Source organism: Heterodontus francisci, chromosome 42 (assembly GCF_036365525.1).
Source record: "Heterodontus francisci isolate sHetFra1 chromosome 42, sHetFra1.hap1, whole genome shotgun sequence".
NCBI lineage: Eukaryota > Metazoa > Chordata > Chondrichthyes > Heterodontiformes > Heterodontidae > Heterodontus > Heterodontus francisci.
In genome coordinates, this window is record NC_090412.1 from 20,188,155 (window position 1) to 20,215,255 (window position 27,101).

Genomic DNA, 27,101 nt, shown 5'->3' on the forward strand with positions numbered 1-27,101 from the left:
AAATCTGGAGTCAGACAGGGCTGTCCTCTGTCCCCGGTCTTGTTTGTTTGCTGTATTGAACCCTTTGCTGAGTCTATTAGGAAGGATGCGAGTATAAGAGGGGTGACAATCCCAGGCAGCGGAGGCACTCAGGTCAAAACCTCCCTGTACATGGATGACGTCGCCGTTTTCTGCTCGGATCCGCTGTCCGTGCGCAGACTGATGAGCATCTGCGACCAGTTCGAACTGGCCTCGGGAGCCAAAGTTAACCACGGCAAGAGCGAGGCCATGTTCTTTGGGAACTGGGCTGACCGATCCTTTGTCCCCTTCACCGTCAGGTCAGATTACCTGAAGGTGCTGGGGATATGGTTCGGAAGGGCCGGGGCGTGCACCAAAACATGGGAGGAGCGAGTAGCCAAGGTACGACAAAAGTTGGGCATGTGGGGGCAGCGATCTCTCTCCATTGTGGGTAAGAACCTGGTCATCAGGTGCGAGGCGCTCACGTTGTTGCTCTACGTGGCGCAGGTCTGGCCCATACCCCACTCCTGCGCCGTGGCAGTCACCCGAGCCATTTTCCGCTTCGTCTGGGGATGTAAAATGGACCGGGTCCAGAGGGACACGATGTTCAAATCTCTGGACATGGGCGGGAAAAATGTACCCAACGTGGCCCTCATCCTGATGACCACCTTCGTGTGCGGCTGCATCAAGCTATGTGTAGATCCCCAGTACGCAAACTCCAAGTGTCACTACGTGCTGAGGTTCTATCTGTCCCCGGTGTTGCGAAGGATGGGCCTGGTCACATTGCCGCGGAACGCACCATGCAGTTGGGCGGCGCCGTACCACCTATCCTTTGTGGAGCAGTTTCTGCGGAAAAACACCTTTGACCACCGGTCCATCAGGCAGTGGTCTGCACGGAATGTCCTCAAGGCCCTACGGGAAAAGGAAACGGTGGATCCTGTCGGATGGTTCCCCGAGCAGACCGTCAAAGTCATTTGGCGGAATGCCTCATCACCAGAACTTTCAAACAAGCACCAAGACGTAGCTTGGCTGGTGGTGAGAAGGGCCCTCCCCGTCAGATCCTTCATGCACACCCGAAGTCTCGCCCCCTCCGCACAGTGCCCCCGCGTTGGCTGTGGTGGGGAAGAGACGGTCGCCCACCTCCTCCTGGAATGTGCCTTTGCAAAGCAGGTGTGGAAAGAGATGCAGTGGTTTTTGTCAAGGTTCATCCCAAGCAGCTCTGTAACACAGGAGTCTGTGCTCTACGGGCTGTTCCCAGGGACGCACACCGAGACAAACATCAACTGCTGCTGGAGGACTATCAATTCGGTGAAAGACGCCCTTTGGTCTGCCCGAAACTTGCTGGTCTTCCAGCGCAAAGAGTTGTCCACCACCGAATGTTGCAGACTGGCACATTCCAAGGTCCAGGACTACGTGCTGAGGGACGCACTAAAGCTTGGGGCAGCCGCAGCAAAGGCTCAATGGGGAAAGACCACAGTGTAAGGTTCCCCCACCAAGCTGGACTGAGGGGCTGAATCCATGGGAAACCCCTCGAACTGTATCGTTAATATTCTCAATTGCTGTAAATGTAAAACTGTAATTGACATGACAATTGTGAAACGGAAGGGTTGGGAAGAAACTCATGACAGTATTGAAGGAAACTGATCTCCCTTGCAATGTTTGTATTTTTTGGTGCTGTTTGGAAACTGTTTGGCAATGTAATTTTTACAGATTTTTATGAATAAAGTATATTTTGGAAATAAAAAAAAAAAAAATTCTCTGAGTGTATGTGTACAGGTGTGAGTATGTGAGTAGGTACATGTGAGAAATTGCACTGGTGATGTTAGGCTTCAAGTTTCTGCTAAAATTAATTTACATAATCACAAACGTAAAATCTTCCATGAACCAGCACAGTTGGGCAGTGTAATAAAATGTAATGTTTTCCTTCCGTTCAAAAGTATTCCTTGATGTACTTTGAGTGGTCACCTGGTACTGTTTTATGAATACAACTTAAGTTAGATTCATGACCAATAAAAAAGCATATTTAATACTGAACCATTTAATAGTTTTGTGGGTCTACACTAGTCTGTTTCTTGGTAAATTAAATCTTTTTTGATATATAAAAGGCGTATATATAAAATGTGTCTGTGCGCCTAAGAAAATGAATGCAATCAACAGAAACTCACAATGTTGACCTGGGGCCGTGGCAGTTTTGTGGGGCCTGATTCGGGTGAATTGATTCTTGAATCAGTGTAAAAGATCACAGAAAATCTGAAAGTAAGTGTTTGTGGGCTTACCTGGTGTTTATAAATTCCCTAATTTTTTTTTTGCACTGCTATGACCAATTGCTCTGGGATTGCACTGATATGACTGATAAATAAGAGAAACTCAGCCACGGGTTCTACAAAATTGTAGTTCTGATTCTCCAGCTGCTGCTATCTGTGAGCATGTATTCTTGCTGGGATCCTGCATGATAGTAACAACAGCCCAACTAATCTCTTCATCTGTAGCATCCTCCAGTGTTGCAAAGTTTATGGTTCTCATAAGATGACTGAAAACTAATCTAGTATGCGGTATACTAATATTTATTGTCCATTGTCAGGGGTTGCGTGGGCAGTGGCTGTAATCGTTGGATCTCCTATGTTGTATGTTCAACAGCTTGAGGCAAGTTCTCCCATCTATTTTATATTAATACATTGCTCAAAGTAAAAACATTCTTGATTCATCGACTCAATAATGTCTGTTTAAAGGTTCCCTGCGATAATGACCCAGATTTGCATTTATATAGCACCTTTAATGTGGCTTCGTTACTTCTCGACTTGACTATTCCAATGCACTCTTGGCTGGTCTCCCACATTCTACTCTCTGTAAACTTGAGGTCATCCAAAACGCTGTTGCCCATTTCTTAACTCATACGAACATACGAATTAGGAGCAGGAGTAGGCCACTCGACCCTTCGAGCCTGCTCCGCCATTCAATAAGTTCATGGCTGAACTGATTACTCCACATTTCCACCTACCCCCGATAACCTTCCACCCCCTTATCAAGAATTTATCTACCTTAAAAATATTCAAAGACTCTGCTTCCACTGCCTTTTGAGAAAGAGAATTCCAAAGACTCATGATCCTCTGAGAGAACGAATTCCTCCTCATCTCTGTCTTAAATGGACAACCCCTTATTTTTAAACAGTGACCCCTAGTTCTAGATTCTCCCACAAGGGGAAACATCCTTTTCATATCCACCTTGTCAAGACCCCACAGGATCTTATATGTTTCAATCAAGTCACCTCTTACTCTTCTAAATTCCAGCAGATGCAAGCCTAGCCTGTCCAATCTTTCCTCATAAGACAACCCAAGTCTCGTTCCTCTAACACCCCTGTGCTCGCTGATCTACATTGGCTCCTGGTCAAGCAACATCTTAATTTTAAAGTTCTCATCCTTGTTTTCAAATCCCTCCTTGGCCTCACCCCTCCCTATCTCTCTAATCTCCTCCAACCCCACAACCCTCCAAGATATCTGTACTCCTCCAATTCTGGCCTCTTGTGTATCACTGATTTTAATCATTCCACCATTGCCTAGGCCCCAAGCTCTGGAATACCCTCCCTACACCTCTCAGCCTCTCCACCACACTTTCCTCTTTTAAGACACTCCTTAAAACTTACCTCTTTGACCAAGCTTTTGGTCATCTAACCTGATGTCTCTTTTTGTGGCTTGGTGTCATACTTTGTTTTATAATGCTCCTATGAAGCATCTTGGGGCGTTTTATTACATTACAGGCACTATTTAAATATAAGTTGTTGTGTTTGTTGTAAAAACATTCTAAGGTATCTCACAGGAATGTGATCAAACAAAATTTGACATGGAGCAACAGAAAGAGATAACAGCACTTGCGAGCAAAAGCTCGGTCCAAGAGGTAGTTTTTAAAGAGCAACTTAAAGGAGAGAGAGACGTAAGGAGGAAGAGAGGTTAGGGAGGGAATTCCAGAGCATAGGACCCTGGCAGCTAAAGGCACGTCAGTGGTGGAGCAATTAAAATGGGAGATGCACAGGAGGACTGAACTTGAGGAGAGCAGATATCTCTCTCTCAGGTTGTAGGGTTGTAGGGCTGGAGGAGGTTACAGAGATAGAGAGGGGTGGGGCCATTGAGGAATTTGAACATGAAGAGGAAAATGTCTTTTTTCTGCTCCATACCCTTATCTCTGGAGTCCCCCAAGGATCTTACATTGGCCCTCTCCTTATTTCTTAACTATAAGCTGCCCCTCAGCAACAACATCTGAACTCAATGTCATGTTCCACATGTATGCTGACAACACCGAGCTCTATCTCACCGTCACTTCTTGACCCCTCCACTGTTGCTAATTTGTAACACTACTTCTCCAACATCCCATTCTGGATGGGCAGAAGTTTACTCCAACTAAATAAAAAGAAGACGGAAGCAATCGTCTTTGGACCCCACCAAAAACTCTGTTCCCTCGCCAATGACTCCATCCCTCCCCCTGGCCCCTGTCTGAGGCTGAACCAGGCAACTTGCAACCTTGGTGTCACAACTGATCCTGAGATGAGCTTCCAATCACATGCCTGTTCCATCAAGACAGCCTATCTCCAATATCATAAGATTACCTGATTCTGCCCCGCCTCAATTCATCTGCTACTGAAGTCCTCATCCTTGCCTTTGTTATCACTAGACTTGAAGTATCCAAGCTCTCCTAGGTGGCCTCCCATTTCCACCCTCCATAAACTTGAGCTCATCCAAAACTCTGCTGCCCATGTCCTAATTTGCATCCATCCACCCCTGTACTTGCTGACCTACATTTGGCTCAATTTTAAAATTCTCATCCAGGTTCTCAAATCCCTCCATCGCCTCGTCCCTCCCTACCTCCGTCATCTCCTCCAGCCCTACAACTCTCCGAGATCCCTGCGCTCTAATTCCGGACTCCTGAGCATCCCTGATTTTAATCACTCCATCAGCTGCCTAGGTCCAAGCTCTGGAATTCCCTCTTTACCTCACTTTCCTCCTTTAAGGTGCTTCTTAAAACTTACCTCTTTGACTAAGCTGTTGGTCATCTGCCCTAATATCACCTTATGTGGTTCAGTGTCAAATTTCATTTGATAACGCTCCTGTGAAGCAGCTTGGGACATTTTCCTATGTAAAAGCTGTTATATAAACACAAGTTGCATTTGTTTTAAATTCGAGGCGTTGCCAGACCGGGAGCCAATGCAAATCAGCGAGCATAGGGGTGGTGGGTGAACAAGACTATGGGCTGGGTTTTGTTCTCCCCTAGGCATTGGGGTCCATGGCAGGGGGTCCTGAAGATGCCTCCAGGAGAGGACCGCCACGCACAGGGAGGGCCCAGCGTGATATTACCAGTGGTAGTGAGGCCTCATGGTGCCCCCCACTGTCTCTCAGCAACGGAACCCCTATTTGAATATGTAAATAAATTAAAATGAATGAATGAATGATACTTATGTCACTACCTGCTGTCCCACTGCAATCTTCGGACCACTTGGCCGGCACTCCCGTGCCTTTTTGATACCCATCCGGGGAAACAAGGTGCGACACTGGTGGGGAGGGGGGAGGAGGTAAGTTTATCAGTGGGGGAGGGGGTCAAAGTAACATCATGGGTGTAGGGCTGGTGGGAAGGGTTGTAGTTTAAAGTTTAAGCAGTTTGGGGTGGGGGAAGGTCAGATGGACAAGGTATGCATTTTGGTGGGGGGGGGGGAGGGGAAGGCAGATAATTAATTGAATGGCTTTTGTCAGGGGGGAATGTCTATTTATTTTTACTGACTTTATCTTTAGATATTTAAATTTCCCAGTAGGGCTGCAAGCCCTTTAAAAATGGTATCAGTGCCTGCACACAGGCAGCTGATGCCATTGCTAGGGACAGACAGCCCGCCCTCTCCATGTGATCAGAAGAGGCGTGGGTGGGGGGCAACCAGCCCCGGCTATTTAAATGAGCCGAGGCATGGAAGATTGCGGTAGCTCTGCACCATGCGGGCCGCCGTTTTTCTGGCTGGCGGCGGGCACAAAAGATTCAGCCCCATGTGTGAGATTGGCACTCTAACTGGCAAAGCCCCATGTGTGAGATTGGCACTCTAACTGGCAAAATTCACAATGCACATCATCGATCTCACTGTTGCCGGAAAATCTGAGCCAAGGTAAAATTACTTGTTGCCTGATTTGACCTGAAAATGATAAGTTTTGTTAAGCCAGGTTAAAGCAGTGAGGTAGTTTATCCAACAATAAGCAGCTGTTTTAAAAGCAGGCTGTGCTTTGTATTCACAGGTGAAGTATGATTTTCTCTATGAGCGCCACTATGTTTCCTGCTTTGAACGCTGGAACTCACTTTCACTCCGACAAACCTATGCTACTTTCATCTTGGTGGCATTGTTCCTGTTGCCACTCACAACAATGCTGCTGCTTTATACCAGAATTGTCTTTGAGTTGTGGATCAAGAAACGTGTTGGGGATAACTCCTTTTTCAACACCCTGAATCAAAGGGAAATGTCTAAGATTACAAGGTGAGCATTTTCTCAAATATGCATAGAATTACCGCACAGAAACAGACCATTAGTCCCAACTGGGTCTATGTCGGTGTTTATGTTCCACACGAGTCTCCTTTCACCCCAACAACATAACCTTCCATTCCTTTCTCCCTCATGTACTTTTCTAGTTTGCCCTTAAAGGCACCTATTCTATTTGACTCAACTATTGGAGCTTTGAAGCTTTTCATCGTGTTAAGTAGATCATCTCAAAATTCATTTCGCTTATTAAATGCCTTTAAATATTTAATATTCCAGTCATGTGTAGCGTATGTACAATATCTAAGACTGCTTATATGAAATAATATGTGCATTTGTTTGATACCAGTATGTAGTCATTAATATACTACCTTATCAAGGACTAACATTGAGTTACATCTTTCTTCAGGAGGAAGAAATGAGCTATTGTCGTAATGATAACCATTGTTGTGCTCTTCGCTGTATGTTGGGCCCCATTTCATATGGTACATATGCTGTAGATTTTTGTTTGCATCTTCTTCTCCAGGCCAATATTCTTCACTCCACTAATTTCCTGGAGCCATTGATTCCACACTGGGATACAGCTCCATAGGTACCCTGCAGGCACCAACACCTCACCCAAACAGACTTTATGCATTTATAAACATGGGCACCGTTATTACCATCCTATTTGACTTAATGGGGGAGAGGAGCATGGTCATGTCTTCCAGCAGGGGCCAATGCCAATCAGGAACAGGAACCCATCCCTAACACAATGGAACTGAGATACCCTGAGGCTGACTTCACCCTGGGATTTTTCTGATAACATGTATAGTAATAATCATAAAACATCTGACTCTTAAAGAGGAGTCTACATTGGCTTTTGAGATATATTTATTCCATGCTTGTAATTTTTTGTTTTGTAAATTCAAAAAATAATTTGTCATAGATTTTGGTGTAAAATAAGATCTATTGAAAATCTCCCAGCTAATAAAGTTGCTTGGGTATCTGGCAGCTTTTGGCAATTGCCTTAAGGCCATGTTAACTAAACTTTGGCTTATGATACAGAAAGAAGTATAAGTAGGAGGATAATGCATTACATAATGGGTAAGTACACTGCCTTTGTGATCTGGGGTCAGACCAGGCTGACAGGATCAATGATCTCTCATGCTCGCTGAAATAAATTTGGGCAGCTCAATACTGTTGGTAATGAATGGTGCTCTATACTGTAAAATTGCCTAATTTGGCAACAATTAACACTGTTGCTCAGAGACACATAAGGATGGCTGCTGAAGAAAAATCACAGAAGTGATACTCTTTGGAGATTAAGGTTAAGCCCTTTAACGACGCAGAGTAAACACAGTTTCACTCTGAATTTTGCTGTACTATACCCTATTTGGAATGCTTCATGGGTGCGCAAAATTGAATGGTGGTCTATTTCCCAGCACTTACTTCCTCCACTTGGAGTAGGCAAACTTTTTGAAACTTTTCATAGTTTTAAGTAGATCATATCACAGTTCATTTTGCATATTAAATGTCTTTGAATATTTAGTATTCCAGTCATGTGTAGCCTATGTACAATATATGACTGCTTATATGAAATAATATGTACATTCGTTTGATATCAATATCTAGTCTTTAATATACTATCTTATCGAGGACTGACATTGATTTACATCTTTCTTCAGGAAGAAAAAGCGAGCTATTGTCATAATGATAACTATTGTTGTGCTCTTCTCCATATGTTGGGCCCCATTCCATGTGGTACATATGCTGTTTGAATTCAGTAAGTCAGTCTTTGATTTTTGCCTTTTTAATTAGTTTAATTCGCTAAGTTCGCAACAACAACAACTTGCATTTATGTAGCACCTTTAATGCAGTAAAACATCCCTGGGCTTTTCATAGGAGCATTATGAAATAGAATTTGACACCAGGCTACAAAAGGAGATATTAGGGAAAATGATCAAAATCTTATTTCATCCTTGGGCCTGTGATGAATTATATGGTTTCAGTTGAGGTGGTGCCAGGGGCACCTGAATTCGTGAAGGAAAACAAGTGGCTGTAATTTCCGGCTGCTGATTTCCATTCAGTGCTTACCTGGTGGCTCAGCTGCAAAGCGTGTAGGGCTCAGCAATGATGCCTAAGGTGGGCTGAATGGACTGCAAACCCTTCCTGTTGAGACTTGAATAATGATCAACTGAGTGAAGTATCAGAGGATGGCCAGCAAAGCATCAGTGCCTTCAGGAGAGGAGAAAGTTATTAGAGGAAAAAAGAGTTGAGGAAACAGACTTTTTTTTTCCAATGGCGTATCTAAACTCTCCCAAAAGCTCAGCTTTTTGAAATAAAGTGGTACGGCACTTTATGCTTATCTGCCAACCTGAGTTTGCCTTATGGGAGGGTCCCTGTGCTGAGGATAGGTCCGGGTGCTGGAGCCTCTCAGACTGGCTAGAGGGTAGGGAGTGGCTCTGTGATTGGCTGGGGAAGGGCTCCGTGATTGGCTCGGGTCCTTGTGATTGGCTGGGGAACTCCAGGATGGGCTTGGGGTGCTCCACAATTAGCTTGGGGGCTCAGTGATTGGCTCAGCCCAAGCAGGGCATTCAAGTTGTAGCCTCCAGTCCTATTAGGGGCAAGGAGGAAACTGCTGCTGCTGGGGACCATAAAGGAGCAGCAAAGGCACGAAGATGGCAGTGACTGAGGCCTACTGAGTTAGGAGCACAGGAACATAGGAGCAGGAGTAGGCCATTCAGCCCATCGAGCCTGCCCCGCCATTCAATACGATCACGGCTGATCACCCACCTCAATGCCTTTTTCCCACACTATTCTCATATCCCTTTATGTCATTGGTATTTAGAAATCTGTCAAGTGTTAAGTGCCTGGGGGCAAGATTGTTGGGAGGAGCTGCCTCTACTACATCGCTCATCCCTCCCCCGTTTGTACATATTGGGGCCCTTACTGTTGCTACTCTTCGTCTATCACCACCCTCTATCAGGCTGTCCAAAGAGCAGCACTAGAAGGAAGGATGGGAGAGAAATGGGATGGGACCCTCAGTCCTACCCTATGTGGCAGGCTGGGAAGAGGCAGCCATCATAGGTACCAGCTGTAATGTAGTGAAGAGGTAACTTCACCTTTAAGAAACCGTACCTTTAAAGACCAGGCCACTGATCCAACTGATGACATATCAGACATATATGAGGAGGAGACACCATTTTAAGAGACACATTCAGTACATAGTTTATAGAGGACGAGCATATACCAGTGAGGAAAAGACCTGGGCCTGAGATCACACAATGTAGATAAGTAAGACAATAAATAGAGTTTGTGTTGAATCCAGATATAAAGCCAGCGGTTATCATTTAATGAAGACTTAAGAACATAGCACAACACGACACCAGCGGGGATGGGGAATAAAATTTAGCTTGACAAATGCATATCTATGTAAGCCTTACCACCCATTATTTGCCCCTTTCCCATTGATAATCTATGGAATAATGGAGGAAACGCCATCCTCATTTTTTCCCAATCCTTTGGATACTGCTATATGATTTCCCAGAAGAGAATGTGGGCAGATGACCTATGCGTAATTTGCTGGCTGTCCTGTTATTAAACTGAGGCCCCAACTTTAATCAGCACTTTAAATACTTCATGTCAAAGTAAAGTGAATTGACAAAAGTGATCCAAGCACATGATTCACTGAGTGAAGGACTGAAGCAAGAGGGGTCACGAGCTCCATATTAGGAAGCCAGGAGCAAGAAGGAATGTAGATAAAATATTTTTCACACAAAGGGTCATAGACTTGTGGAATAGGTAACAGGGAACAGAAGATTGGACAGGAGGTCCAGAGTCCCATCGCTCCAACTCATTGTACATGCTAATTCATAAAATTTAGTGCACGATGAAAAGATGGTTAGGTGGGAGTACTCTCTGAAAAGGGGATGGGTTTTTCTTTCTCCTTTCATTTGTTCATGGGATATGGGTGATGTTTCCGAAGCCACATTTGTTCCCCATCTCTAGATGATCTGAGAACAAGGTGAACTAACACTGTCTTGAACTGCTGAGGTATTATTACTGAACACCATAGCACTTGTTTGTTTGCATCTGGGTATTGTCAGGCAAGCTCCCCACCTGCCAAGACTGAGGCACATGAACATTAAAACTTAAAATTGCAAGACCCTGACTGGAAGGACATTTTACTAGCAGTGTTGGAAGAAGTGATCAGACCAGTTTTAGTCTCATGACTATCTGGCTAATGAGATTTGAACTTCCAGCAAAGGATTCGAACTCAGAAAGCTCCTGGCTCCTGGTTTGAGAAGACCTCTCTTCTTCTGCCTGCTCATCTCTCAGGGAACTGAAACCATTGAAGACACGTGAAACTCAGAGAGAGAAAAATCTGCCCGTGAACAAGGATTATGAAGAATACTGGGCGACAACGAAATGCAAGACCATATCTTCAATCAAGGACTACAGCGAGCTCGAGTAACAGTAACAAGATATTGATTGCCTCAAGCTGTTCTTATCTTTTCTGTCCCTATTTGCATGTGTGTTAGCATGTAACTTCTGTTACGACCAGGTGAGCAATGTCTAGGGGCCTTTTTCTGTCTTCACCTGGTCTTATTGTAACAGGGTTGAAGTTTAAACACACTGTGTTTTGAGCCCCCCCCTTTGTGTGACTCCTTGTTCTCAGTTTCCAGTTATCGGGCAAATAACTGATCACAAACAGGCTTTCTTTAGTTTAAAGCAGAAAGAGGAAATGTATTAAAACCTTAAAACTTAAACTTGAATACGGTTCACGCCTACGGAAATACGATGCACTCTCGCTAGCATGCACATGCAATATAAACATGCAAAATAGGGATAGAAAAGAGCAGAAGAAAAGATAAGTAGAACAGTTTGAGGCAATATCTTGTCACTGTTTCTCGAGCTCGCTGTAGTCCTTGATTGAAGAAATAGTCTTATGCTTCGTTGGGGACTAGTAATCTTCTTAAAACTTTGTTCACGTGGCAAACCCATCTCTCTTCGAGTTTCACGTGTTTTCACGAGATTCAGTGCCATGGGAAGAGATGAAGGCAGGCAGACAGGAGACAGACAGGCAGAGGAGATCTTATCAATCCATGAGCACATGGCGTTCTGCACTCAAACACCTTTGTTGGGAGTTCAAATTCAAAAAAACTCTCAAGTTGCCCAGCAGGTTAGTCATGTGACTAGCTCCTTATATGGAACAGTCTCCTCAAGCTCCTTGGTTGGAAGTTCAAATTCAAAAACTCCAGCCAGCCAGTCATGTGTCCAAAACTGGTCTGACCACTTCTGTGTATTAGTGTCATAGAGTTATACAGCACAGAAACAGGCCCTTCGGCCCACCGTGTTTGTGCTGGCCATCAAGCACCTAACTATTCTAATCCCATTTTCCAGCACTTGGTCCATAGCTTTGTATGCTATGGCATTTCAAGTGCTCATCTAAATACTTCTTAAATGTTGTGAGGTTTCCTGCCTCTACCACCTCTTCAGGCAGTGCATTCCAGATTCCAACCATCCTCTGGGTGAAAATTTCTTTCCTCAAATCGTCTCTAAACCTCCTGCCCCTTATCTTAAATTTATGCCCCCTGGTTATTGACCCCTCCGCTAAGGGAAAACGTTTCTTCCTATCTAACCTATCAATGCTCCTCATAATTTTGTATACCTCAATCAAGTCCTCCCTCAGCCTTCTCTGCTCTAAGGAAAACAACCCTAGCTTATCCAGTCTCTCTTCATAGCTGAAATGCTCCAGTCCAGGCAACATCCTGGTGAAGCTCCTCTGCACCCTCTCCAGTGTAATCACATCTTCCTAATGTGTGGTGCCCAGAACTGTACACAGTACTCCAGCTGTGGCCTAACTAGTGTTTTATACAGCTCCATCATAACCTCCCTGCTCTGATATTCTATGCCTCAGCTAATAGAGGCATGCATCCATATGCCTTTCTAACTGCCTTATCGACCTGTGCTGCTGCCTTCAGTGATCTATGGACAAGCACCCCAAGGTCCCTCTGACCCTCTGCACTCCCTAGGTCCTACCATCCATTGTATATTCCATTGCCTTGTTAGTCCTCCAAAAATGCATCACCTCACACTTCTCAGGATTAAATTCCATTTGCCACTGCTCTGCCCATCTTACCAGCCCATCTATATCGTCCTGTAATCTAAGGCTTTCCTCCTCACTATTTACGACACCACCAATGTTTGTGTCGCCTGTGAACTTACTGATCCTACCTCCTATATTCATGTCTAAATCATTAATGTACACTACAAACAGCAAGGGTCCCAGCACCGATCCCTGTGGCCACTGGTCACAGGCTTCCACTCACAAAAACAACCGTCGACTATTACCCTCTACCTCCTGCCACTGAGCCAATTTTGGATCCAATTTGCCAAATTGTCCTGGATCCCATGGGCTCTTACCTTCTTAACCAATCTCCCATGCGGGACCTTATCAAAAGCCTTACTGAAGCCCATGTAGACTACATCAACTGCTTTACCCTCATCTACACATCTAGTCACCGCCTTGAAAAATTCAATCAAGTTAGTTAGACACGATCTCCCCCTGACAAAGCCATGCTGACTATCCCTGATTAATCCCTGCCTCTTCAAGTGGAGATTAATCCTGTCCCTCAGAATTTTTTCCAATAGTTTCCCTACCACTGATGTTAGACTCACTGGTCTGTAATTACCTGGTTTACCCTTCTTGAATAATGGTACCACATTCGCTGTCCTCCAATCCTCTGGTACCTCTCCTGTGGCCAGAGAGGATTTGAAAATCTGTGTCAGAGCCCCTGCTATCTCCTCCCTTGCCTCACATAACAGCCTGGGATACATCTCATCTGGGCCTGGGGATTTATCCACTTTTAAGCCCGCTAAAACCGCTAATACTTCCTCCCTTTCAATGCTAATATGTTCAAGTATATCACAATCCCCCTCCCTGATCTCTACACCTACATCGTCCTTCTCCATAGTGAACACAGATGAAAAGTAATCATTTAAAGTCTCACCTATGTTCTCCAGCTCCACACAGACAGCCACTTTGGTCCCCAATGGGCCCTACTCTTTCCCTGGTTATCCTCTTGCCTTTACTATGCTTATAAAACACCTTAGAATTTTCCTTTATCTTGCCCACCAGTATTTTTTCATGTCCCCTCTTCGCTGTCCTAATTACTATTTTAAGTACCCCCCTACACTTTCTATACTCCTCTAGTGCCTCCACTGTTTTCAGTGCTCTGAATCTGCCATAAGCCTCCTTTTTTTTCCTTATCCAATCCTCTATATCCCTTGACATCCAGGATTCCCTGGACTTGTTGGTCCTACCCTTCACCTTAACGGGAACATGTTGGCTCTGAACTCTCACTATTTCCTCTTTGAATGACTCCCACTGGTCTGATGAAGACTTTCCGACAAGTAGCTGCTCCCAGTCCACTTTGGCCAGATCCTGTTTTATCACTGTTTTGTGAAAACTGAAGGACTACAAGCTGCATCACCATTGTTTTATCATATTGAAATCGACCTTCCCCCAATTCAGTACCTTCATTTCCGGTCCATCTTTGTTCTTTTCCATAACTACCTTAAATCTTGGAATTATGGTCACTATCCCCGAAATGCTCCCCCACTGACACTTCTACCACCTGTCTGGCTTCATTCCCTGGGATTAGATCCAGTACTGCCTCTTCTCTTGTAGGACTTTCTATGTACTGGCTCAAAAAGCTCTCCTGTATGCATTTTAAGAATTCTGCCTCCTTTAAGCCTTTTGCACTTAGTCTATCCCAGTTGATATTGGGGAAGTTGATATCCCCTACTATTATTACCCTATTATTTTTACACCTCTCTGAGATTTGCCTACATATCTGCTCCACCAGCTCTCCCTGACTGTTTGGAGTATACTCCCAGCCAAGTGATTGCCCCCTTTTTGTTTTTAAGTTCTACCCATTTGGCCTCATTTGAAGAACCTTCTAAGATCATCCCTCCTTACTGCAGTAATTGACTCCTTGATCAACAGTGCAATGCCACCTCCTCTTTTACCCTCTCCCCCATCACACCTGAAGATTCTATACCCTGGAATATTGAGCTGCCAGTCCTGCCCCTCCCTCAACCATGTCTCTGTGATAGCAATAATATCATATTCCCATGTGCTAATCAACGCCCTCAATTCATCTGCCTTACTAATAAGACTCCTTGCATTAAAATAGATGCAATCCAGCCTTGCATTATTCGCTTGTGCCTTAACAGGTTTATATTTGCTCTGCCTTCCAGACCGACTCAGTTTCTCTTCTGTGTTTGACTGTGCATCACCCCCTACTGTACCTCCACTCTGTATCCCATCCCCCTGCCAAATTAGTTAAACCCACCCCCCACCCCCCACCAACAGCACTAGCAAACCTCCCAGCAAGGATGTTGGTTCCGTTCCGGTTCAGGTGCAACCCGTCCAACTTGTCCCACCTTTGCCAGAAACAGACCCAGTGATCAAGGAGCCTAAAGCTTTCCCTCCTGCACCATCTCTTCAGCCATCTGCTCTGTCCTGCTATTCCTATACTCACTAGCACATGGCACCGGGAGTAATCCAGAGATTACAACCTTTGAGGTCCTGCTTTTTAATCTGCTACCTAGCTCCCTAAATTCTTGTTGCAGGACCTTATCCCTCTTTCTACCTATGTTGTTGGTACCAATGTGTACCACGACCTCTAACTGTTCATCCTCTCCCTTCACAATGTCCTGCGGCCGCTCCGTGACATCCTTGATCCTAGCATCAGGGAGGCAACATACCATCCTGGAGTCATGTTTGCAGCCACAGAAATGTCTATCTGCACCCCTTACGATAGGATCCCATATCACTATAGCTCTCACATTCCTTTTCCTCCCCTCCTGTGCACCTGAGCCACCTGTGGTGCCACAGACTTGGCTTTTGCTGCATTTCCCTGAGAAGCTAAGTCTCCCAACAGTATCCAAAGTGGAAAATCTGTTAGTTAGGGAGATGGACCCAGGGGACTTCTGCACTACCTCCTAGTTCTTCTACTCTGCCTGGCGGTCATCTATTCCCTTTCTGCCTGAGCAATTTTTACCTGCGGTGTGACCATCTCCCTATACATGCTATCCACGATGATCTTAGCCTCGCAGATGCTCCACAATGTCACCAGCCGCTGCTCCAGATCCGAAATGTGGATTTCAAGTAGCTGCAGCTGGAGACACTTCCTGCACACGTGTTCACCCTGGACACTGGAAGTATTCTGGATTTCCCACATTGCACAGGAGGAGCACGCCACGCTGCCAAGCTGCCATGCCATGACTTACCCTTAATTTATCCCCGTAAATTACCCAAAAATTAAATTATTTACACTAGGGGCCTCGATTCCCTAAAAAAAAACTACCTACTATATTAAAAAAAAACTGTAGACCTTTCCCTTTACTTTTTGTTACTTGCCCAGCTATTTAGAGTTATTCCCTAACAGCAGTTACTCACCAACAAATCACCTTGCAGCTTTCCTGTGACGTCACTGCTCAATTTGTTTTCAAACTCCGGCGCGCCCAGACTCCTCTCTGCTGCTGTCCCGGAAGGTAAGTGACTGGGCCGCGATCCACGGGCTCAATTTATCCTCTTCTCTCGCTCGGTGTTCTCCCCAAAGGTCCGCTGCTCTCTGCTGCTCTCCCGGAAGGTAAGTGACTGGGCCGCGATCCTCTGGCTCAATTTATCCTCTTCTCTCGCTCGGTGTTCTTCCCACAGGTCCGCTGCTCTCTCGGAAGGTAAGTGTTGGAGATGCAACTGCTAGATCCCCATTGTTTCAACATTGTCTGTACCATGGAAATGTCTTTCCGGTCAGGGCTTGCAATTTTAAGTTTTAATGTTAATGTGGTGAAATAATGTGTGCCTCATTCTTGGCAAGTGGGGTGTGCCTGACACTTCTCAGGGCATTTGAGAGCTAACCATGCAGACCAGGACTGGACTCATGGTCTGCCCAAATGTCTTAACCTCTCTTCAATCTTGACTTGAGTTCTGTTTTCACAGATCAATTCGAGGAAGACTATGATGATGTCACCATCAATATGATCATTGCCATTGTGCAAACAATAGGATTCTTCAACTCCTTCAACAACTCTGTTGTGTACACTTTTATGAATGAAACCTTCAAGAATGATTGTTTCTCTTTCCTGTTATGTTGTGTTCATGGGCCACATCAAAAGGTAAACATAGCCACAAGGCAAATTGCCTGGGTCGAAGATTTACACCAAAAGAATCAAGTAAAGTCTGAGAAAAATAACCAGATTGAGCATGTTGAGCTGAACTGGTGCGCGCATTATAAAACAGTGGCTAGTGAGCCAGAGCAGTTGCCCTTTCTTGCCTGTCGTACGTACCAGGAACTACCATGCACCTCAGGTCATGGTTGAAAACGTTTCCTTTTTGTTGGGTTAGTTACTGCTTTATATATGTCAGCAATGTTTGAATAGTTACAGTTACCTAATGTAATTTATTGAAGTAATACTGGGTGTATAGGACAAACATTTCAATAGGATTGTTATAAAAAAATACAGTAGGGTCCACTTCAACAGAAAGAATGACTTGCATTTATATAGCACCTTTCAAGGCTTCAGGATGACCAAAACACTTCACAGCCAATTAAGTACTTAGAGTCATAGAGTTATTAAGGCACAGAAGGAGGCCATTCAGTCCATCGAGTCCATGATGGCTCTCTCTAGAGCAATTCAATCAGTCCCATTTCCCTGCTTTATCCCCATAGCCTTGCAAGTTTATTTCCCTCAGGTGCCCATCCAATTTTCTTTTGAAATCATTCATCGTCTCCGCTTCCACCAGCATCGTAGGCAGCGAGTTTCAGGTCATTACCACTCGCTGCGTAAAAAAAAGTTCTTCTTCACATCCCTGCTGCATCTCTTGCCCAAAAACATAAATCTCTGTCCCCTAATCCTTGTACCATCAGCTAACAGGAACAGTTTTTCTTTGTCTGCCTTATCGAAACCTGTCATAATCATGTACACCTTTATCAAATCTCACTTCAATCTCCTTTGCTCCAAAGAGAACAACCCCAGCTTCTCCAACATAACCTTGTAGCTAAAATCCCTGGAACTATTCTGGTAAACCTCCTTTGCATCCTCTCAAGGATCCTCGCATCCTTCCTAAAGTATTGTGACCAGAACTGGATGCAATACTCTAGTTGTGGCCTAACCAGAGATTTATAAAGGTCCAGAATAACTTCTCTGCTTTTGTACTCAATATTGCTATTTATAAAGTCCAAGATCCCATATACTTTGCTAACTATTCTCTCAATATGTCCTGCCACCTTCAAAGATCTATGCACATGAACCTTTAGATCCTTCTATCTCTGCACACTCTTCAGATCTGTACCATGAAGTCTATACTGACTCTCCCTATCCCTTCTGCCATAATGTACCACCTCACTCTTCTCAATATTAAATTACATCTGCCACTTGTCTGCCCATTCTGCTAGCCTATCTATGTCCTGTTGCAGTCACGTCTGCCACACCTCCAAGTTTAGTATCCTTGGCAAATTTTGAAATTTCACTCTGTATTCCAATATCCAAGTCATTTATATACATCAAAAAAGCAGTGTCCTAGCACTGAACCTTGGGGAACACCACTGTCTACCATGGTACACTCTGATAAACAACCATTTACCATGACTTCTTGTTTTCTGTCCTTAAGGCAATTTTTATCCATGACGCTCCTATTCCATGAGCCTCAATTTTGTTAACCAGCCTGTGGTGCTTTGTCAGATGCTTTCCTAAAATCCATATAGACAACATCCATTGCTTTCCCTTCATCAACCTTCTGTTACTTCAACAAAAAATTCAATTAGATTAGTCAAGCATGATCTGCCTTTTAAAAATCTGTGCTGGCTATCCTTAATTAACATAAACCTCTCCAAGGGCCTGTTGATTTTTTCCCATGATTGTTGTTTCTAAAACCTTACCCACCACTGATGTTAAATTGACTGACCTGTAATTGCTCGGAATGTTCTTACACCCTTTCTTGAACAAGGGTGTTATATTTGCCACTCTCTAATCCTCTGGTATCTCCCCTGTATCTAGGGAAGATTGGAAGATTATGCCTTCTGCTATCTCCACTCCCACTTCCTTCAGCAACCTGGGAAAGGAAGCCATCTGGACCAGGCAACTTATCCACTCTAAGCATAACCAGCCTTTCCAGTACATCTTCCTATCAATTTTCCCCCATCCATTACCTCTACCATCTCCACTTCTACTGTTTGAGTGGTATTGCTACTCCATAGTTATAGATAATGTCTTTGGTTCGAGGACCAGGTTTTATGGGTACGACCATTATTGTTTCTAATATAACTGAGATGATAAACTATTCTGAATGTGCTATTATAAACTTTTTTTAAATCAAGAGAATCGATAGCTGAAAAATTGTCTTAATTTTCCACATTTTAAGTTTTATAGTTTGTTTTGAAGATGACTTTGACAAAATTAGAGTTAAAAATCAAAAAATGCGATAATTCAGAGTTGGGCCTATTTTAATTTTGACTTTTTTCTATTGGTACATAAATTCAATGCATGTATTTTATTTATTACACATGCACATTATGCATTCTACCAGAGACACTTGGCAATTTGCCAAGAATTTGGTTCTGAAATGCTGAAATTTCATCTTGTGGCTGCCATAGTTTTTATTTTAGGCAAATTATTTTAAAAGTCTCTTTAGGTGCAAAAAGGTTGCTGACCCCTGTTCTAGGTGGTAGAGGTCGCGGGTTTGGAAGGTGCTGTCAAAGGAGGTATGGCAAGTTGCTGCTGTGCATCTTGTAGATGATGCATAATGCTGTCACTGTGCACTAGTGGTGGATGGGGTGCCAATCAAGCGGGCTGCTTTCTCTTGGATGATGTCAAGATTCTTCAGTGTTGTTGGAGCTGCACTCATCCAGGCTAGTGGGGAATATTTCATTACACACTTGACTTGTGCCTTGTAGATGGTGGGCAGACTTTGGGGAGTCAGGAGTTGAGTTACTCACCGCAGAATTCCTAACCTCTGATTTTTTCTTACAGACACAGTATTTATGTGGCTCTTCCAGTTAAGTTTCTGGGCAATGGTAACCCCCAGGATGTTGATGGTGAGGGAAATTGTTGATGAAGAGGAGATGGTTAGATCCTCTTTTGTTGGAGATGGTCATTGCTTGGCACTTAGGTGGCATGAATGTTGCTTGCCATTTATCAGTCCAAGCCTGAATGTTTTCCAGGTCTTGGTGCATGCGGGCATGAGCTGCTTCAGCACCTGAGGAGTTGCGAATGGAACTGAGCACTGTACATTCATCAGCGAGCATTCCCACTTCTGATCTTATGTTGGAGGGAAGGTCCTTCCTGTTACACTGACCCCAATTGAAATGTTATTAGTTTAACTAGTTAAGCTATAAATTTCATACAATACTTTATAGTTTCCTGGTCCTAGTTCGAGAGAGAAAGAGCGCTGCTTCCTTGATGGTTTACAGCTACCGTCCTGCTTTCTGACTCTCAAAAACTCACAGACCCCCAGAGTTGCACAGCTGTCACATGACATTCCCAAAACTCTTTGTGTTTTAATGAGGCCTTCTGGAATGTTCTGAGATTCAAGGCTCTCCCCTCAACTTGTCCAGCCACACTTGGTTCTTTCAAAGTCAATGGATGTCAATAACTCCTGATGACTGTGTTGAGAAAGCCATTTCAGGTAATTTAATCAGAGAGCATCCCCATTGTTCTGGCTAGGTTGCCTCAGTCATGTTGTCTCCGGTCTACTCTGTTGCTGTTTCATATGCAAATTGCCGTGGCCATCTTGGCTGCCAGCCTTTCTAATTTAAAAGTTATTGGTAACAATTTCCAGTAAGAATCTTAGGCAAGGTTTCAACCGATGAAATTAATATTTCCCATTTGGCATGTAGTGTGGTCCTAATATTCTGTAAATAAAAGCTTTTAAGTGTATAAATATTAGGCTGCAGTTCCATCCTTCACCACCTGGCTATCTGAGTTGTAACACTGAGGAGATGGAGTCATTTACAATGTCAGCAATTTGTCGGGAACGGGGATCAAGGGAGGAGGAGGTGGATCTCAACGACAGAACGGGAAGAGGTTGACGAGAATCTGGAGAAAGAGACATGGGTTTAGGGGTAGGGCAGGTGGTGACAGGCAAAGGAATGTCATGTAAATACATGAATATGTTTGTTACTTTTATTCCATTTAGAATCATATAACACAGAAGGTGTCTATTCAGCCCATTGTTCCTGTGCTAGCCCTTTGAAAATGCTATCCAATTAGTTCCATTCCCCTGCTCTTTTCCCATAGCCCTGCATTTTCATGTACTTATCCAATTTCCTTTTGAATGCTACTATTGAATCTGCTTTCACCACCCTTTCAGTGCATTTCGGATCCTAACAACTCGCTGCATAAAACAAATCTCATCTCTCTCCTCCTGCTTTAGGGGATTATACGGTTTCGCAATAGTTACCATGTAAGTGATTGTAAAAGTAGATCTGTTTTGGGATTCTTCTGGAGGGACAGTTTGGGCTTGTGTGGAATTCAAGGCTTCAAGAAACATGGTGGTCCAGGTGCACTATAGGGAGGGTTAAGGGGCTGGTAAATAAAAAAAATCTTTATTTGTTATATTTATAGTTTTTTTTTGTCTTTTTCTTCTTGTAGAGGGTGGGGACTCTGTCCCTTAGGAGGAATCTTTTATGACTGGTATTACCTTGTATTTGTTGCGTAGTGAAATGTCAAATACTATGATGTGTATTTATTGCATGAGCAACATATTGCAATGTCTTTGCTTTCTGACTGGTTAGCTTTGTATCTTATAATGTTTCAATAAAGAGTTTAAAAAAAATTACGATCTCGGAGAGTGATGGATTTTTATTACTTTTTATGTCTTAAACTCCTGAGTAAAGTATTTGGTAGTTCCTGCTTCGTAATATCATTAGAAATGTTGTTTGCCTCTTGGTATGTCAACCTGTAATGACTGTTAGATTGAATTGCCTCAAAGGCTACAAAATCAATTGTTGTTTCAAGGACAAAGTTAAATGGTTCAGTGAATTACACATAGGGAAACACCTAGAATTGCAGCCCACTCCCATCCTTCACACTGAGGTGTAAAGAAGAAAATTGCCACCGAGTCAAAGAAGGTGATATTAGATTAAAAATTTGTTCAGAGTTGGGTTTTAAAGGGTAGAGGAAGATGTTGAGGAGTTTAGAGAAGGAACTGCAGATTGTGGGGTTATGTGACTGAAGGCAGGGCTGCCAATGGTGGGTCCAAGGAAAGGATGCACAAGAGGCATAAAAATGGAAAGTTTGGGGTGGGGTTTAGTTTAGTTTAGAGATACAGCACTGAAACAGGCCCGTCGGCCCACCGAGTCTGTGCCGACCATCAACCACCCATTTATATACTAATCCTACACTAATTCCATATTCCTACCACATCCCCACCTATCCCTATCACCTACCTATACTAGGGACAATTTATAATGGCCAATTTACCTATCAACCCGCAAGTCTTTGGCATGTGGGAGGAAACCGGAGCACCCGGAGGAAACCCACGCAGACACAGGGAGAACTTGTAAACTCCACACAGGCAGTACCCGGAATTGAACCCGGGTCGCTGGAGCTGTGAGGCTGCGGTGCTAACCACTGCGCCACTGTGGTGTGGAGGGGCGGAGAATTGTGGTTTCTGTTTTAGCAAAGGGACACATCTATCAACATCTCTCTGCACCAATGGGCAGCATTTAATAAGAACACCCCTTCAATCACTTGCATCTTGCAGAAATGTTTAACCAGCAGCAACTGCTGATCAGCGCGTACATGGATGTTGGATGAGGGCAGGATCCTGCTTGGTTGTTTTGTGCCCACTATGGCACTCACCATGAAAGTTGCTCACAAAATTGTAGAGAATGAAACAGGAAAAAAAGACAACCTCAGGACATCCCAAAGTGCTTTACAGCCAATTAAGTACTTTTGAAGTGTATTCACTACTGTAATGTAGGAAATTCAGCAGCCAATTTGCATATGGCAAGTTTGCACAAAGAGCAATGACATAATGACCAGATAATCTGCCTGTGCTGGGACGAAGGAGCAGTACCCCAGGACATGCGCGATGCCAACATCATCACCCTCTATAAAAACAAAGGTGACCGCGGTGACTGCAACAACTACCGTGGAATCTCCCTGCTCAGCATAGTGGGGAAAGTCTTTGCTCGAGTCGCTCTGAACAGGCTCCAGAAGCTGGCCGAGCGCGTCTACCCTGAGGCACAGTGTGGCTTTCGTGCAGAGAGATCGACTATTGACATGCTGTTCTCCCTTCGTCAGATACAGGAGAAATGCCGTGAACAACAGATGCCCCTCTACATTGCTTTCATTGATCTCACCAAAGCCTTTGACCTCGTCAGCAGACGTGGTCTCTTCAGACTACTAGAAAAGATCGGATGTCCACCAAAGCTACTAAGTATCATCACCTCATTCCATGACAATATGAAAGGCACAATTCAACATGGTGGCTCCTCATCAGAGCCCTTTCCTATCCTGAGTGGTGTGAAACAGGGCTGTGTTCTCGCACCCACACTTTTTGGGATTTTCTTCTCCCTGCTGCTTTCACATGCGTTCAAATCCTCTGAAGAAGGAATTTTCCTCCACACAAGATCAGGGGGCAGGTTGTTCAACCTTGCCCGTCTAAGAGCGAAGTCCAAAGTACGGAAAGTCCTCATCAGAGAACTCCTCTTTGCTGACGATGCTGCTTTAACATCTCACACTGAAGAATGCCTGCAGAGTCTCATCGACAGGTTTGCGTCTGCCTGCAATGAATTTGGCCTAACCATCAGCCTCAAGAAAACGAACATCATGGGGCAGGATGTCAGAAATGCTCCATCCATCAATATTGGCGACCACGCTCTGGAAGTGGTTCAAGAGTTCACCTACCTAGGCTCAACTATCACCAGTAACCTGTCTCTAGATGCAGAAATCAACAAGCGCATGGGTAAGGCTTCCACTGCTATGTCCAGACTGGCCAAGAGAGTGTGGGAAAATGGCGCACTGACACGGAACACAAAAGTCCGAGTGTATCAGGCCTGTGTCCTCAGTACCTTGCTCTACGGCAGCGAGGCCTGGACAACGTATGCCAGCCAAGAGCGACGTCTCAATTCATTCCATCTTCGCTGCCTTCGGAGAATCCTTGGCATTAGGTGGCAGGACTATATCTCCAACACAGAAGTCCTTGAAGCGGCCAACACCCCCAGCTTATACACACTACTGAGTCAGCGGCGCTTGAGATGGCTTGGCCATGTGAGCCGCATGGAAGATGGCAGGATCCCCAAAGACACATTGTACAGCGAGCTCGCCACTGGTATCAGACCCACCGGCCGTCCATGTCTCCGTTATAAAGACGTCTGCAAACGCGACATGAAATCGTGTGACATTGATCACAAGTCGTGGGAGTCAGTTGCCAGCATTCGCCAGAGCTGGCGGGCAGCCATAAAGACAGGGCTAAATTGTGGCGAGTCGAAGAGACTTAGTAGTTGGCAGGAAAAAAGACAGAGGCGCAAGGGGAGAGCCAACTGTGCAACAGCCCCAACAAACAAATTTCTCTGCAGCACCTGTGGAAGAGTCTGTCACTCCAGAATTGGCCTTTATAGCCACTCCAGGCGCTGCTTCACAAACCACTGACCACCTCCAGGCGTGTATCCATTGTCTCTCGAGATAAGGAGGCCCAAAGAAAGTAATGTTGGTTGAAGGAGAAATATTGGTCAGAATGCCTGGGAGAGCTCCTCTGCTCTTCTTTGAAAGAGCAGCACAGTGGGATCTTTTGCATCAACCTGAGAGGGCGTCTCAGTTTAACATTTCATCTGAAAGATGGCACCTCTGACAGTGCAGCACTCCCTCAGTACTGCACTGAGATGTTGGCCTAGATTTTCTGCTCAAGTCTCTGCAGTTGAATTTAAACCAAAAATCTTCTGGCACAGAAGTGAGAAGTACTACCACTGAGCCACGGCTGACTCACAGGAGGAGATAGCTGATACAATTAATCAGATTATAAGATACAGGAAGATTGCAGTAATAGGGTTTTTTTTTTGTTCTTAGGATGCAGACAATGGTGGCAAGCTTTCATTTATTGCCCATCCTTAGTTGACAAGAGGAGGTGGTGATGAGCCTTCTCCTTGTACCACTGCAATCTTTGTGGTGGTGGTGCTCCCACTCTGGCATTAGGTAGAGAATTCCAGCAGATGGACCTCGTGCTGATGTACAATGATATATACCCAAGTCGGGATGGTGTGTGACAGGCAGGGGAATTGGAGTTGATGGTGTTCGCAGACATTACTACCGAGAAGATCAATAGAAATAGAGGTCACGGGGGAAATAGTTGCTGTCTAAGTAATGTTGGTGAGTTGCTGCAATGCATCATATAAATAGTACATATTGCAGTCAGCAGTGGAAGGTGGTGGATATTGAGTCTTGTGAAAGGGCTTTAATAAAACTGCTCTGCCTTGGATGGTGTCAAACTTCTTAAATGTGATTGGGGCAGCACCCATCCACATGAGTACTGGGTATTCCATCACACTCCTGATTTGAACCTTGTAGATAGTGGATAGGTTTTCAGGAGTCAGGAAGTGATCCACTTATCATAGAGTACCCAACCTCTGCCCTGCTCCTGTATCTATATTATGATATGGCTAGTCCAGTTAAGCTTCTAGTCAATGGTAATCCTCAAGATGTTGCTGGAAGGGGTCCCAGTGATGGCTCAGTCACTGTTGAAGGTCAAGAGGAGAAGGCTGGGATTTTGCTTGTTCAAAATGGTTATTATTTGGTACTTATGTGTTGCAAATATTATCTGCCACTTGTCAGCCCAAGCCTAGATATTATCTGTGACCTGGTGTAGACTGACATGGGCTGTGTCATTATTAGGATTTGGGAATTGAGCTGGACACTGCAGAATCCTCAGCCAATAGCTCCATCCCTGATCTAATGATGGAAGGGAGGTCACTGATGAAGTAGTCGAAAATGGTTGAGCAAAGGATACTTCCCTGAGGGATGGATGCAATGATATCCTGGGGATGTGATGGCTGGAGTCTGACAATTACAACCATTGTCCTTTGTATCGGGTCTGACTTCAGCTACTGGAAGGCTTCCCCTTTGACTCCAATTGGCTTTAGTTTGGTTAGGGCTATTTGGTCCCGTACTTGGTCAAATGTTGCCTGTTGTCAAGTGCAGCAATCTCAAGTCTTCTCTTGCATTCAGGTCATGTCTGGCTCAAGACTGCAACGAGGTTTGGAACTGAATTTTTCTCGTGAACCTGAAAATGAGCATCAGAGAGAAGGTTAAAGGTGAGTAAGTGTGAGTTGTTGGCACTATTGTTGACTCCTTCAATCACTTTCCAGATGAGTGGGAGGAGGTTGATCGGATGGAATTGACTGGACTAGATTTATCCTGTTGCTTTTGGATTATACATACCTCAGCAGTTTTCCACAAAAGTGAATAGCCAGATAACATTAATAGGACAGTGATCAATAAGATAAGGAGAAATCATTGAGAGGCTCTCAAAGACACGTATGAAAGGCTTCATTCAAAACTTAACAGCAGGAGATGCACAATAATATTTTCTTGCACACATTCGATGGCAGTTAGGTAAGTACCAAAAAAGTAGATGGTATAAATAAATGTCTGTTAAATAGGTTTATAAACAACAATGTAATTTTCACAATGATCAGAAGTGCTTTGAGAACAAAAGGAGCAGTTTAGGAGCAGATAGATGGGACAATGAAGCAGATTGCAAAACATAGAGATTAAATCCACAGGGAATTCATTGCTGACAAAGTGAATAATCAAGTAGACCGCATTTGTTGACAACGCGAACGGTAGGTGGCACTGTTTTGGCACATGCGCAAATACAGCATGTGCCACGAAAACGTCACAGATTGCGACTGTAGCAGCTGCCAGGACTAAAGATGGCGCTGCTCAAAGAATCACACAGAGGAAACCTAATGAACACGTGGCAGTATACAATGGCCGGAGTGAGAGAGCAGCGCGGGGGCCGGGGAGAGCAGCGTTGAGGGTGTCGGGGGGGGAAGAGAAGGAGGGGGTGGGGGGAAGAGAAGGAGGGGGTGGGGGAAAAGAGAAGGGGGGGAAGAGAAGGAGGGGGGGGAAAGAGAAGGAGGGGGGGGGAAGAGAAGGAGGGGGTGGGGGGAAGAGAAGGAGGGGGTGGGGGAAAAGAGAAGGGGGGGAAAGAGAAGGAGGGGGGGAAGAGAAGGAGGGGGGGAAAGAGAAGGAGGGGGGGAAAGAGAAGGAGGGGGGGAAAGAGAAGGAGGGGGGGGAAGAGAAGGAGGGGGGAAAGAGAAGGAGGGGGGAAAGAGAAGGAGGGGGGGAAAGAGAAGGAAGGGGGGAAAAGAGAAGGAGGGGGGGAAAAGAGAAGGAGGGGGGGAAAAGAGAAGGAGGGGGGGAAAAGAGAAGGAGGGGGGAAGAGAAGGAGGGGGGAGAAGAGAAGGAGGGGGGGAAAGAGAGGGAGGGGGGAGAAGAGAAGGAAGGGGGGAAAGAGAGGGAGCGGGGGGGAAGAGAGGGAGTGGGGGGGAAGAGAGGGAGGGGTGGGGAGGGAAAGAGATGGAGGGATGGGGGGAAAGAGAAGGAGGTGGGA

The 27,101-nt window shown here is 44.8% G+C and overlaps 1 protein-coding gene across 1 annotated transcript in view; it reads left to right on the plus strand.

The window, feature by feature from the left end:
* Positions 1–16,867, plus strand: part of LOC137355345 (pyroglutamylated RF-amide peptide receptor-like) — a 39,282-nt gene extending 22,415 nt beyond the window's left edge. The window contains exons 3-6 of the mRNA XM_068020338.1: positions 2,579–2,640; positions 6,258–6,493; positions 8,161–8,258; positions 16,488–16,867. Of these exons, the coding sequence (XP_067876439.1) occupies positions 2,579–2,640; positions 6,258–6,493; positions 8,161–8,258; positions 16,488–16,867 (776 nt within the window). The remainder of the gene's footprint in view (positions 1–2,578; positions 2,641–6,257; positions 6,494–8,160; positions 8,259–16,487) is intronic.
* Positions 16,868–27,101: the final 10,234 nt, after the last annotated feature.